The sequence below is a fragment of the Pseudophryne corroboree genome, chromosome 2 (assembly GCF_028390025.1).
Source record: "Pseudophryne corroboree isolate aPseCor3 chromosome 2, aPseCor3.hap2, whole genome shotgun sequence".
NCBI classification, from domain to species: Eukaryota; Metazoa; Chordata; class Amphibia; order Anura; family Myobatrachidae; genus Pseudophryne; species Pseudophryne corroboree.
In genome coordinates, this window is record NC_086445.1 from 397,623,514 (window position 1) to 397,636,517 (window position 13,004).

The window sequence follows — 13,004 nt, forward strand, 5'->3', positions numbered from 1 at the left end:
TGGTTTCTGGATTAGAAATAGATTGGAGTAAAACCCCTGTCCCCTTTGTGATGTAGGTACTGGGACAATCACACCTGACTGCAGTAATTTTTGAACTGCTTCTTGCAGGGCATTGGCCTTCGACTCTATACGAGAAGGGCTGGTGCAAAAAAATCTTTGAGGAGGCTGCCTCCTGAATGGGAACTCATACCCCTGAGATACTACCTTCTGCACCCAAGCATCTGCTGTTGACTGTTGCCATATGTGTGCAAAAAGAAGGAGTCGGCCCCCAACCCTGGAATCCTCCAGGCGGAGGCCCGTCTCTTCAGGATGACGGTTTCTGTTCAGGTTTGGAAGCTGGCTTTTTGCTAGCCCACTGCTTCCTACCCCTGGATTTAAACTGGGGTTGCTTAGGCTCCTCTTTAGCTTTCGCTTTGCCAACGAAATTAGCGAAATTTTAAACCCTTGGACTTAGGGTTATAAGCAGCCGGAAATCTGACCTTTTTCGATTCAGCCTCTGATTCTAGGATATCCGATAAAGGTTTTCCAAATAATATATGACCGACAAAAGGCAATGCTTCCAATTCTTTCTTGGACTCCGCATCTGCCTTCCAGGTCCGTAGCCAAACTGCTCTACGAGCGACTACTGTCAAGGCTGAAGCTTTTGAAGCAACTGTGCGCCTACATCAATTGCTGCTTCTTCCAAATACTGGGCAGATTGTCTTAAACGGCAAAAACTATCCTCTTGTTCCCTAGTAGGAGACGGGATGTCTTTGCTACCCAGGCCGAAGCCATAGCAGGTCTTACCACTGCTCCTACTAGAGAAAAAATATTTTTCAACAGGCTCTCTACCCTTCTGTCTGTGACATCATTCAATGAGGTAGATGACAGTGGTAAAGCAGATTTATGTACGAGTCGCAGAACATGTGCATCTACTTTTGGAGGAACTTCTCTTTTCGAACAATCCACAGCAGGAAATGGATAATAAGAATCCCATCTCTTAGGAATCTTATACTTTTTACTGGGCGCTGCCCAAGACTCATCCATCATTTCCGTCAGCTCATCTGACGCTGGGAATTCAGCTTTCACTGATTTTTTTTGTTTAAATACAGGTGCTTTAGCTTTTAACACGGTCTTGGCTGGCTCTTCCAACGAGAGAACAGCCTTCACAGCATTAATAAGTTCAGCTACATCTTCTGAACTAAAGCTCTGCGACTGATCATCATACGGAGTTGAATCTATTGTATCATCATCATCCGATGTATCATCTTGTGTAGTCTGCCACACAGACGTATCTGTCTTAGTCTTACCTACCCCTTGGTTGCTTGTAGAGGCTACTGGAACCAAATCATAGGAAGGGAGCTGCATGTATGGGTTCATAGTGTAACCTAACCTCTGAGGTGGTGCTACCGGAGCTAACCTGTCCGCTATTGAAGATAGAGGGGGAAATTTACTAAGCTCCCGATTTTGACCGAGATGCCGTTTTTTCATCAAAGTGTCATCTCGGTAATTTACTAAACACTAATCACGGCAGAGATGAGGGCATTCGTAATTTTTTGCAAGTCCAAGTAAAAAATTACGAATGAATACACCATCGGTCAAAACGCGGCTGTTTAAGTATGAATCTCGGTCATTTACTAAGAAGTGCAAAGCAAAAAACAAACAAACACTGCCGTGAAAAATTACAACTCGTAAAAAAGTGCTAAAAAAAAACAGACCTTTTTTTTTTATTCGTGATTGGATAGGCATGCACGGATCCATGAGATCCGTGCATGTATATCAGTGGGAAGGGGTGGGAAAGTGCTTATTTTTAAAAAAAAAAAATTGCGTGGGGTCCCCCCTCCTAAGCATAACCAGCCTCGGGCTCTTTGAGCCGATCCTGGTTGCAGAAATATGGGGGAAAAAATGACAGGGGTTCCCCCATATTTAAGCAACCAGCATTGGGCTCTGCGCCTGGTCCTGGTCCCAAAAATACGGGGGACAAAAAGAGTAGGGGTCCCCCGTATTTTTAAAACCAGCACCGGGCTCCACTAGCTGGACAGATAATGCCACAGCCGGGGGTCACTTTTATATAGTGCCCTGCGGCCGTGGCATCAAAAATCCAACTAGTCACTCCTGGCCGGGGTACCCTGGGGGAGTGGGGACCCCTTCAATCAAGGGGTCCCCCCCCCCCCAGCCACCCAAGGGCCAGGGGTGAAGCCCGAGGCTGTCCCCCCCCCATCCAATGGGCTGCGGATGGGGAGGCTGATAGCCTTTGTTGTAAAAGAAAATATATTGTTTTTAGTAGCAGTACTACAAGGCCCAGCAAGCCTCCCCCGCATGCTGGTACTTGGAGAACCACAAGTACCAGCATGCGACGGAAAAACGGGCCCGCTGGTACCTGTAGTACTACTACTAAAAAAATACCCAAAAAAAGACAAGACACACACACCGTGAAAGTATAATTTTATTACATACATACATACACACATACATACATACTTACCTTAAGTTCCCACGCAGGTCGGTCCTCTTCTCCAGTAGAATCCAAGGGGTACCTGTTGAAGAAATTATACTCACGAGATCCAGGGGTCCAGGCTCCTCGGGAAATCCAGGGGTAATCCACGTACTTGAAAAAAATAACAAAACGGTGTCCCGACCACGAACTGAAAGGGGACCCATGTTTGCACATGGGTCACCTTTCCACGAATGCCAGAAACCCACTTTGACTTCTGTCTAAGTGGGTTTCTTCAGCCAATCAGGGAGCGCCACGTTGTAGCACTCTCCTGATCAGCTGTGTGCTCCTGTCCTCACTGACAGGCAGCACACGGCAGTGTTACAATGTAGCGCCTATGCGCTACATTGTAACCAATGATGGGAACTTTCTGCCCTGCGGTTGACCTAAAGTGACGTCACCGCTGAGCAAGAAAGTTCCCAGCATTGGTTACAATGGAGCGCATAGGCGCTACATTGTAACACTGCCGTGTGCTGCCTGTCACTCAGTACAGGAGCACACAGCCGATCAGGAGAGTGCTACAACGTGGCACTCCCTGATTGGCTGTAGAAACCCACTTAGACATCAGTCAGATTGGGTTTCTGGCAGTCGGGAAAAGGGGATCCATGTGCAAACATGGGTCCCCTTTTAGTGCGTGGCTTGGCTCTGCGTTTTGTTTTGTTTTTCAAGTACGTGGATTACCCCTGGATTTCCCGAGGACCCTGGACCCCTGGATCTCGTGAGTATAATTTCTTCAACAGGTACCCCTTGGATTCTACTGGAGAAGAGGACCGACCTGCGTGGGAACATAAGGTAAGTATGTATGTATGTGTGTATGTATGTAATAAAATTATACTTTCACGGTGTGTGTGTCTTGTGTTTTTTTGGGTATTTTTTTAGTAGTAGTACTACAGGTACCAGCGGGCCCGTTTTTCCGCCGCATGCTGGTACTTGTGGTTCTCCAAGTACCAGCATGCGGGGTAGGCTTGCTGGGACTTGTAGTACTGCTACTAAAAACAATATCTTTTCTTTTACAACAAAGGCTATCAGCCCCCCCATCCGCAGCCCATTGGATGGGGGGGGGGACAGCCTCGGGCTTCACCCCTGGCCCTTGGGTGGCTGGGGGGGGGGGACCCCTTGATTGAAGGGGTCCCCACTCCCCCAGGGTACCCCGGCCAGGGGTGACTAGTTGGATTTTTGATGCCACGGCCGCAGGGCACTATATAAAAGTGACCCCCGGCTGTGGCATTATCTGTCCAGCTAGTGGAGCCCGGTGCTGGTTTTAAAAATACGGGGGATCCTACTCTTTTTGTCCCCCGTATTTTTGGGACCAGGACCAGGCGCAGAGCCCGATGCTGGTTGCTTAAATATGGGGGAACCCCTGTCATTTTTCCCCCCATATTTTTGCAACCAGGATCGGCTCAAAGAGCCCGAGGCTGGTTATGCTTAGGAGGGGGGACCCCACGCATTTTTTTTAATTATTTTACAGTGTTTAATTAAAAAAAAAAACAAAAAAAAAACCCCAGCACGGATCACACAGATCCGGCCGAGATTGATTGTAAAAAAAGTCGGCAGTGTTTTGCTAATCACTGCCGTAAAAATAGAAAAAAAACCACGAATGACATCGACATCGGAACAAAAGAAAAACCCGAATACGACAGCTTAGTAAATTAGTCGTAATCAATTCAAAAAGTTGCAGTTTTACACTTTCGATGTCATTCGTGATTGAACTTTGACCTGAAACGGGAAAATACGAATCTTAGTAAATTTACCCCAGAGTCTTTGCGAACATATTCCATGGTGGCTCTGTTGGTGGTTGAACCAACTCCTGTTTTTTACTTCGCTGAAAAGCAAAACAGTTTGCACACAAACCCTCATAAGTGACCAATTGATTCATATCAATTACCCCTGACTTACAAGATAAGCATGTTAGGGCTGTAGGGGTGCTTGATAAATTCTCCTCATGACTTTTGCCGCTCACAGACATGGTATTAACCTGTTATTGACTACACAATTTGTGACTGAAAATCACCCTATATGTCAGTATATAGAGGTGAGATCAATCTGACCACAGTGCACCTGATTTGAGGGTCAGAACAGGACTGACATTACACAGAAAAGTCAGCACACATACTAGCAGTCAGTCACATGTTAAAGCATTAGACATTGCCATATGAGAATACAACCTCCATAACAACTTATACATAAGTAGGAAAATTGTACTTCTGTTTTAAACTGGTTCTTTTTTCCAACATAGCATGCAGAAAAACACAGTAATATACAGGTCTCATATGCAATAGGTACTAAAAATTAACAATGCATACTAAGAAGTAGAGAGAATTTTTAGTACTGTATACCCTGCCTCCGTAGAGCGGGATACAGGGAGACTCACCACACTTCCATATCCAAGCAAATACGCTCGTAAGACGCTGAGTGGATTCAGACGCTACTGGTGTACACTGACGCTCTTGATAACTGATAATGGACACGGACGCTCACCAACGGACACGGACGCTGAGCGACTTCCACGTGTATGCAGACGCTAATGCCTGCGACTCGGTCTGGGCGGGTTTATCTCCAGTGTACACAACCGCAGCGTCTAAGCTGCGACCGAGTACCCTCGTGGTAGCGTCTGAGCCGGAAGTGGTCATTTAGTTCATGAAATGAGAAACACGCGGGAACTGGCCATGAACTTGGTGGAGGGACGGCCAGGAGAGCGTCTGAATCCCCGTTGACTTAAACTCCCAGGATCGTGGCTTCTACCTAGTCCTGGCGCCTATGATCCCCGGAGCTTAGCGCTGTCGCACTCTAGATGTTCGGCGCATCAACACACTGTTTGTAGTCTCCACCAAATCAGTGTAGCTGTGTCCTGACCCCTCTAGTAAGAGTCCATAGAGTCACCGTCTCCCCATGCTCCGGCCACAGCCTGGTTATGTCTGCTGGACCTGCTAGAACATAAGACACAGACGCCCGTCGAGACAGCACTGGTAAGCGTTGTTGCAACCCGGTGAGGAGTTGTTGGAGCGACTCTTTCTAGTATGCGTTTAAGACGCTGTTAAGAGAAGTCGCTCAAAAAAAAAACAATATAGTAAGTCTATAAAAATAAAATAATAAAAGCTTGAGGCTGCTCTCACAGCAGCCCTGTGACCATGCGGCTTCCTGCCGCACCAAGCAAAAAAACTGATCTGACTGAGTCAGTGGGCGGGACTATATAGTGGAGGCCCCAATGCATCCTGGGAGGCCAGAAAGCTTGTGACCGTGTTGGTGCCATTTTCGCTGTGGCTCGACAATATCCCAATGTTATCCTGTGGATAATCCTGTGGACCCAGCCAGAGAAATGTCTTCTTCTACTCACCTGTCTTCTGACTTCTGGCTCTGTGAGGAGGGTGACTATGTGCTGTGGGAGTGAGCATCTAGACACGGCTAGCGTTCAGTACCCTTCAGGAGCTAATGGTGTACTGTCAGCCAGAAGCAGAGCCATGAAACTCTTCAGGAAGTTGGTTCCTACTTCTGCCCCCTCAGTCCCACGAAGCAGGGAGACTGTTACCAGCAGTTCTCCCAGAAAATAAAAAACCTAACATAAGTCTTTTCAGAGAAGCTCAGTCGAGCTCCCCTAGAGTGCATCCAGTCTGCCTGGGCACATTTCTAAAACCGAGGTCTGGAGGAGGGGCATAGAGGGAGGAGCCAGTTCACACCCATTGAAAAGTCTTAAGAGTGCCCAAGGCTCCTGCGGAACCGTCTATACCCCATGGTCATGAAGTGGACCCCAGCATCCTCTAGGACGTATGAGAAAACATAAATCAGGATTTTGGTACTTACCGATAAATCCCTTTCTCCGATTCCACAGGGGCCACTGGAGCGTAGTTACAATGGGGAAATAGTAGGCAGTAATTGGGAGCTGGCACTTTAAAATTCTCACACTGTGGCTAGCTCCTCCCCTACTATCTCCCCTCCAAGCCAGTCTACGTAAAACTGTGCCCGAGGAGAGCTGGAATAAACAAACCGTAAGGTAGAGGAGGTTAATGAAGCCCTGTAAACCAGGATAACAGACCAAACCTGGAACAGAACCTAACAAACAACCGGCTAGCCCGAACTCAACAAGCAGTCATATGGTGATCTGCAAACCGTTAAGCAAACAACAAGGAGGAACAGCGCTGGGCGGGCGTCCAGTGGCCCCTGTGGAATCGGAGAAAGGGATTTATCGGTAAGTACCAAAATCCTGATTTCTCCTTCATCCACTAGGAGCCACTGGAGCGTAGTTACAATGGGGACGTCCCAGAGCTCCCAAAACGGGTGGGAGAGCGCTGAGAGTCCTGTAAAACCGCTCGGCCAAACTGTGATGCAGAGGCCGCAAAAGTGTCAAACTTGTAGAATTTGACAAAACGGATGGCGGTCTGACCAAGTAGCCGCACGACAAAGTATTAATGGAGACCCCACGGGCAGCTGCCCACGAAGGTCCCACAACGCGCGTAAAGTGCGCTGAAATGGAAAACGGAGGCTCCTGAGCAACCGCCAATTAGACTGTCTGATGGTCAGATGTATCCAACAGCCCAGCATATGCTGGGACCTCGGCTATTTAGTACGGGAGCATCGTACAGAACAAAGAAGAAAAGCCCTTCGTCGAATAGCCTAAGACCGCTGTAGAGAGAGTCGGCGAGCCCTGACAACAGTCAAAGAGGACCGAAAAACACTAGTGTCAGATTTATATGAAAAACGGACATCCCCTTTGGAAGAAACGACCGCTGAGGCCGAAGCTCAACCGGGGGAGTTGCCAATAGAGAACTCCCTGAAAGAGCCCGAACTTACGGCCGCCAGGCTAATCTCTTTTGGAAGAAAACCGAAAAAAGGCAGAGACCTAAAATTCAGGTCAATGTGGTTTGAAGCGCAGCGGTGCAAAACCTCCCAGAGAAACCAAAGATGACGGCTGAATGGTAACTGAAAGAAGGGGAAAACCCCTTTTATCCTTAGTATGTCCCATACAGTTTTCCAAAAGTGGCAAAAGCGAGAAGAAGTAACAGACTTCTGAAATCGGGGCCCAGTAGGCCTAACCGAACTAGGGAACTCGTCCCTTCTGAGGTCTCGTGAACAGTCACAAGGTTAAATGAAACCAGTGTAAGATTGAATAAAGAAAAGGGGCCCTGTTGAAGTAGACAGTCCAGTCGAGGTAGGAGCCAAGGCTCCTCTACTGACAACAGGTGTAGCTGTATCTTCAAGTCATGCGTGGCCCAACCGGAGCCACCGAGAGGACTAGCACGCATATTTCCCTCCTGTGTTACCGAAAGAGAGGTAGAAATAGAAAAGGAGGCAGGATAGAATAACCAGAAAACTCCCAGGAGCCCTGAGGGCATCCTCGGCTACTGCCGCCAGAGCTCACGTCCGAGAGTAGTAAAGGGTTAAAGAGTCAGTCAGAACGCCCTGAGGTCGATCTGAAATCTCCGCCAACAGCGGACCAGTTGACAAAACTCCGGGGAATGTCCCCTCACCCGGGAGTCTGACCTGGCGGCTTGACCTGGAAAGAAGATTGTTGTCCCCCGCTCAGAGGGGAATGTAGGCGACCACTCATTGCGTCGCAGCTTGACTGAAGAAATAGAGTACCTGGTGCCGAGGAAGGAAAAATCCTCCGACGGACCGTGTTGAGAAACGTCTACGAGGAGCATAATTTTGGATCCGTGTCGAACTAGAAGCTCCTGGATCCTCCGGATATTCAGAAGCCACCTAATGTACAAAGTGGGATAGTAGCAGTAGATTGTCCCATTAGGGAACCAACGTACTTTCTGCCCTTGGGAAAGATTTATTCTGTGATCTTCCTGAACCCTGTGTGAGCGGAAGAGAGACCGAATGGAAGTGGACTGACAGTGAAAATGGATGACTTAAAGTCAGACTGGACCGAGGATGCTGAACCTCTGCTTCAGCTTTTTGCCCTGAGATCCCCTGGCGACGGAGATATCGCCCGTGTGGAGTCGAAAGCTTGAAAGGGCACAGAAAAATCTAAAGGAAAGACCGGTAAAGGTCTGCCTTGGAGCTGGGGCAGTAGTAGGAGAAAGCAAAGTGGACTTACCTCCAATGGTTCGAGAAATCCTGCAGAAAGTTCCTTCCCCTGAACCATCTGCCCCGTAGGATCTCATGTTCACCTGTCACTGTCGCAGCCCCAGAGGTCGTCGGGTTAAGACAGCCCAAGCGAAAATGCAGGTTCCGAGTCTGCAGACGTGAAGACCTCCAAAGAACATAAAGCAGAATCGTGATTCTGACCCGTACCAAAGTATCAATTGATCCTGATGCGAAACATCCTGTAACCTAGAGGACAATTGTTCCACAACCTACCTGATCCGGACAAGGTAGAACCCCGCTGTCGTATATGTGCGTTCGATGGATCCCTGAGCAAGGTTGCCTCAGGAAAAAACGGCAGCTTGTTGGACCGGCGATACATCGAGGGGTATACCCTGGAGAGGTACTGATACCATTTCCTGTCGTCTGCGGGGAAAGGATAGGAAAACAAACATTGTTTGATACCTGAAATTGTGTATTCGGGTGTCTACCGGAGCCTGCCCAGCTCATCCGATACTGGACCAGTCGCTGTCATTTCGTCATCGGCGTTGTACCCTGATGGACTTGACGTGTCCGCCTCCTTTACCTGCAGTATCAGACGAACTGCTGTATAATGCACCTGGATATTCTGAGACACTGGTTCAGACTCCACAGAAAACAGACATCATCAGTATTGTAACATGGAAGGTTAGCAAGGTTCCTTTAGAAACCTGGAGAGGTGAAATGACGTACAAGGTCTCTGGTTAAGAGTGACATTACCTGTATAATCTGAGCTGTTCAAACAGGAGTGTCCTGCAGGTGCGTGGAGGGTTAAGCAGATGGCTCCACCGCATACTTTACACCTAAGAGGGAATTCTTTGACTATCCCAGGTGAGACAAACGAAAGGAGAAAAGGTGGGTTAAATAAACACAGCCCTATGTAAGGTCTGCACTATAACGTGTAGTGACCGACACGATTCAAATAAACTTTCTGGAGCAGCGGAGACTTGAACCAGTAGCGCTGCGCTGTGGGATAGGAGTCTTAGCCCTAGGCTATAGGAGCTCCCCTTAAAGTTTTTTTTTTTTTTTAAACCTCTGTTCAGATACCCGCTACTAGCGTACTGAGCCACAGCGCTATTTGTATGATGCCTTACACACATTCCCAAATTACAAATAGCATTAGTAACTAGTGACACCCAGGAATCATAAAGGGAAGGCAACACCCCGCCCTGCGTTGAGGACTGAAGAGATGGCTGCCCCGCACAATCCCCACCTAACAGGTATTTCTCTGACTGTCCAGGTGATATGAACGAAAGGAGAAAAGGTGGGTTAAAGATGCGTAGCCCTATGTAATGTCTGCAGTATAACCTGCAGTGACAGAATAGGAGCTTTAAAGTAGGTTTTTGTTGGGATCACAACCCTGGTCCCTGTGTTCAGATGTCCCCGCTACTATCTGATGCCACACACATTCCCCAAAGTACCAGTGACATAAAGGAATAATAAAGGGAAGGAGAACCCGGATGGTCACCCCAAATGGCGGTTAGCCAGTGATAAAAGCTGGGGAGAATTGTTATGTGGCAAGGCGGAGCTATGTTAACTCTTATTCCAATATACATGGGGCTTTACTTCTATTTGTCTCTGAGTATGCAAGATTAGCCCACTAGGCTATAGGAGACACTGCAAATATGAAGCCAGGTCTGTACCTGGATGTGGCAGAGGTTTCCCCTGCAGGGAGGAAATGGCCGTCAGAGTGAAACTCCTCTGGGCTATGAGATAAAATCTATATAGTGGATGACTGGATTAGTGCTGAGCCTATTACATTCTCCCCAGCACCATGTGCATTAAACTCACATAAATCGCCCTTACACTATAACAGTGGCCGGGGAGCGGAGAGCGCTGAGCCCGCTGTACAGAGCGGGAGTTAGCTCCGCCCCCCGGTTATGGCGCCTTATTTGAAAAACTATATCTACCTAAGCGGGAAGCGCCCTGTACCCTCCGCTGGACCTGCGAGTCACCGCCGGGGAGCGGGGAGCGTTGAGCCCGCTATACAGAGCTAGCAGAGCCCTGTATCTACGAGCCGCCGCCGGGGAGTGTTGCGCTATACAGAGCGCGAGTCACCGCCGGGAAGCAGGGAGCGCTGAGCCCGCTCTACAGAGCGGGACTTAGCTCCGCCCCCTCCGTACAAGGCGCCAGATTTAAAAATTGCTTTGCGCTCCAGCGGGATCCCTGTGCCGGCTCTGTGAGTCGCGCTGAGCGGGGATCCGTGCGGGGGGAGCGGGAGCTGGGGGAGCGGAGGGGGGGGTCGCCCAATTTACAGTCCCATTATGATCATGGTATCAGAATGACACACACCCCGTTGTCAGTCAGGGTTGTGCAGGGGATCTGTATAATCTCATACTCAGCCTCCCCCATTCATCATGTCTGTTTCTCCATAAGGAGGAACAGGTAGGATACAATGCAGCACTCAGTACATTACAGCCCCAGAGAGCCCTTCTGGAGTGGGTTGTACAACAATAAACAGTGCATTGCTCTAAAAACATAAATCCACCACAAATAAAGTACAGCTCACTCACCACTGCTGCTGTTCTTGGTGGATTGGCCCCGACACGCGCCGCACGCAGCGGTGTCCGGCCCCTGATACTCACCGCTGCCTTGCTGCCGGAATCTTCTGCTGGATGGAGCGGCCCCGACACGCGCCGCACGCAGCGGTGTCCGGCCAACTCAGGAGAGCTCAATGTCTCCCTCAGCCGGGGCCCATCCCGAGCCGCACGCAGCTGCGATGGGACCCCGCCGGCAGCTCCCGCGGTGCAGACTGGCAGTGGCAGAGCTGCCAGTCTGTGTGTGTAAGTAAGAAAAAATAAAATAATAAAGAAAAAAGAAAAATTCTTCAGCTAAACCCAAGTGAACCAGCTCACCTCGGGCACAAACTAAGACTGGCTTGGAGGGGAGATAGTAGGGGAGGAGCTAGCCACAGTGTGAGAATTTTAAAGTGCCAGCTCCCAATTACTGCCTACTATTTCCCCATTGTAACTACGCTCCAGTGGCCCCTAGTGGATGAAGGAGAAAAGTGTAATAATTTATTTGATCAATTTAAGGGGTTGAATCCATTGTGCTATGTGAGCTGCCTGGGAATCTTGTATAGGAACTGTGTGAAGCTGGTCACCCCAACAAGCAGCACAGTATGTCATTCTTATTTAGGAAAAGCCAACAAAAGACCAAGGAGGGAACATAACAGGGTGTTGAGTTATTAAAAGTGTAGAGTTTCTTTTGGTTTCCAACACGCGCCTGCTCTTTTTCTTATTTGATGTAACCATCATAATTCGTTATTTATTTTGCACAATTGCCTTTCACACTTGTTTATATATTTTGTTTATTGTGCCAGTTGTAATTGGTCATTGACACTAATGGCATTACTATTTTATCTGAAGATCTGCACTGATCAATATGTAGGATATGATGGTACGAGGTGTTTTTTCCTTTCTCCTATATGCATCGTTTACATTATTTTGATCTGATGCTTAAAATAAAGATAAAAAAAACCTCCCAAAAATCTGTACCTTTAATAACCTGCAACCTATTAGACCAGGCCTGGCCAACCTGTGGCTCTCCAGCTCCCAGCATGCTCTACCAGTTTTTATATTTCCTAATATCAAAAGTGTAGACGGGCATGCTGGGACTTGTAGTTTCACAACAGCTGAAGAGCCACAGGTTGGCCAGGCCTGTATTAGACTCATCCCTCCATGTCTGAAGCAGATTTAATTCTCTGCTCTTACCAAATTATATATAATTATTTTTAGTTCTCAAATTAGAGAAATTTCATTACATGTCAATTTTTAGAAAAAAGTTAGCAAGTGGTAAATCAGTCTTCTGTATATACATACCAGCAATTGTAGTTATCCACTCTTTCAGTAATGTTTTCACATCACTAAATTCAATGGCACCAGCTAGATTAGGAGCTTTTGGTTTCGAAGTATTACACACTTCAATCAGGGATCCTCGGGCATTAGAGGTTGAGGGACCAAAATCAACCTTAAAAGTGTCAAATATAAAAATGAATACATTTTCAAATAATAACCTTAAATATTCGCATATCTGTCACATCTTACTTCACCTTACTCTAGCTGCACACCTTTATACAAAATGCATACAAAACTCTTGCTTGTTTTTTTTTTTTTACATTATATATTACAATTGAGAAAACGGTTTTGATGACACAAGCAGCATTATTATTGCTTGAGAGTCAGTCATTGCAGCACAGTATACGGTCAGCACCTAGTCTAATTTTCAGACTAAATTACATGGACTTAACTAAACAGGCTGACATACATTTACCACTCCTTGTAATTTGCCGCTTACATGCTCAAGCACTTTTTACCACTGCCTTCAAAAACCTGTACGTGAATGCGCAACTGAGCAGCGCTGCTGGGTGAAGGTGCATGGATGCCACACATGTGCCCATTCACTGCACAGAGGAGACTGGAGGTAGACCAGCAGCTGCCAGAGTGCTGGGCTCACCCCCAGCATGACA

General features: G+C 47.7%; 1 protein-coding gene across 5 annotated transcripts in view; it reads right to left on the reverse strand.

Annotated features, from left to right (window-relative positions):
• REV1 (REV1 DNA directed polymerase) overlaps positions 1-13,004 on the reverse strand; it is a 266,941-nt gene that overhangs the window by 21,361 nt on the left and 232,576 nt on the right. For all 5 annotated transcript variants that reach the window (XM_063953373.1, XM_063953375.1, XM_063953372.1 and 2 more), the window contains one exon: positions 12,358-12,505. In XM_063953373.1, the coding sequence (XP_063809443.1) occupies positions 12,358-12,505 (148 nt within the window). The remainder of the gene's footprint in view (positions 1-12,357; positions 12,506-13,004) is intronic.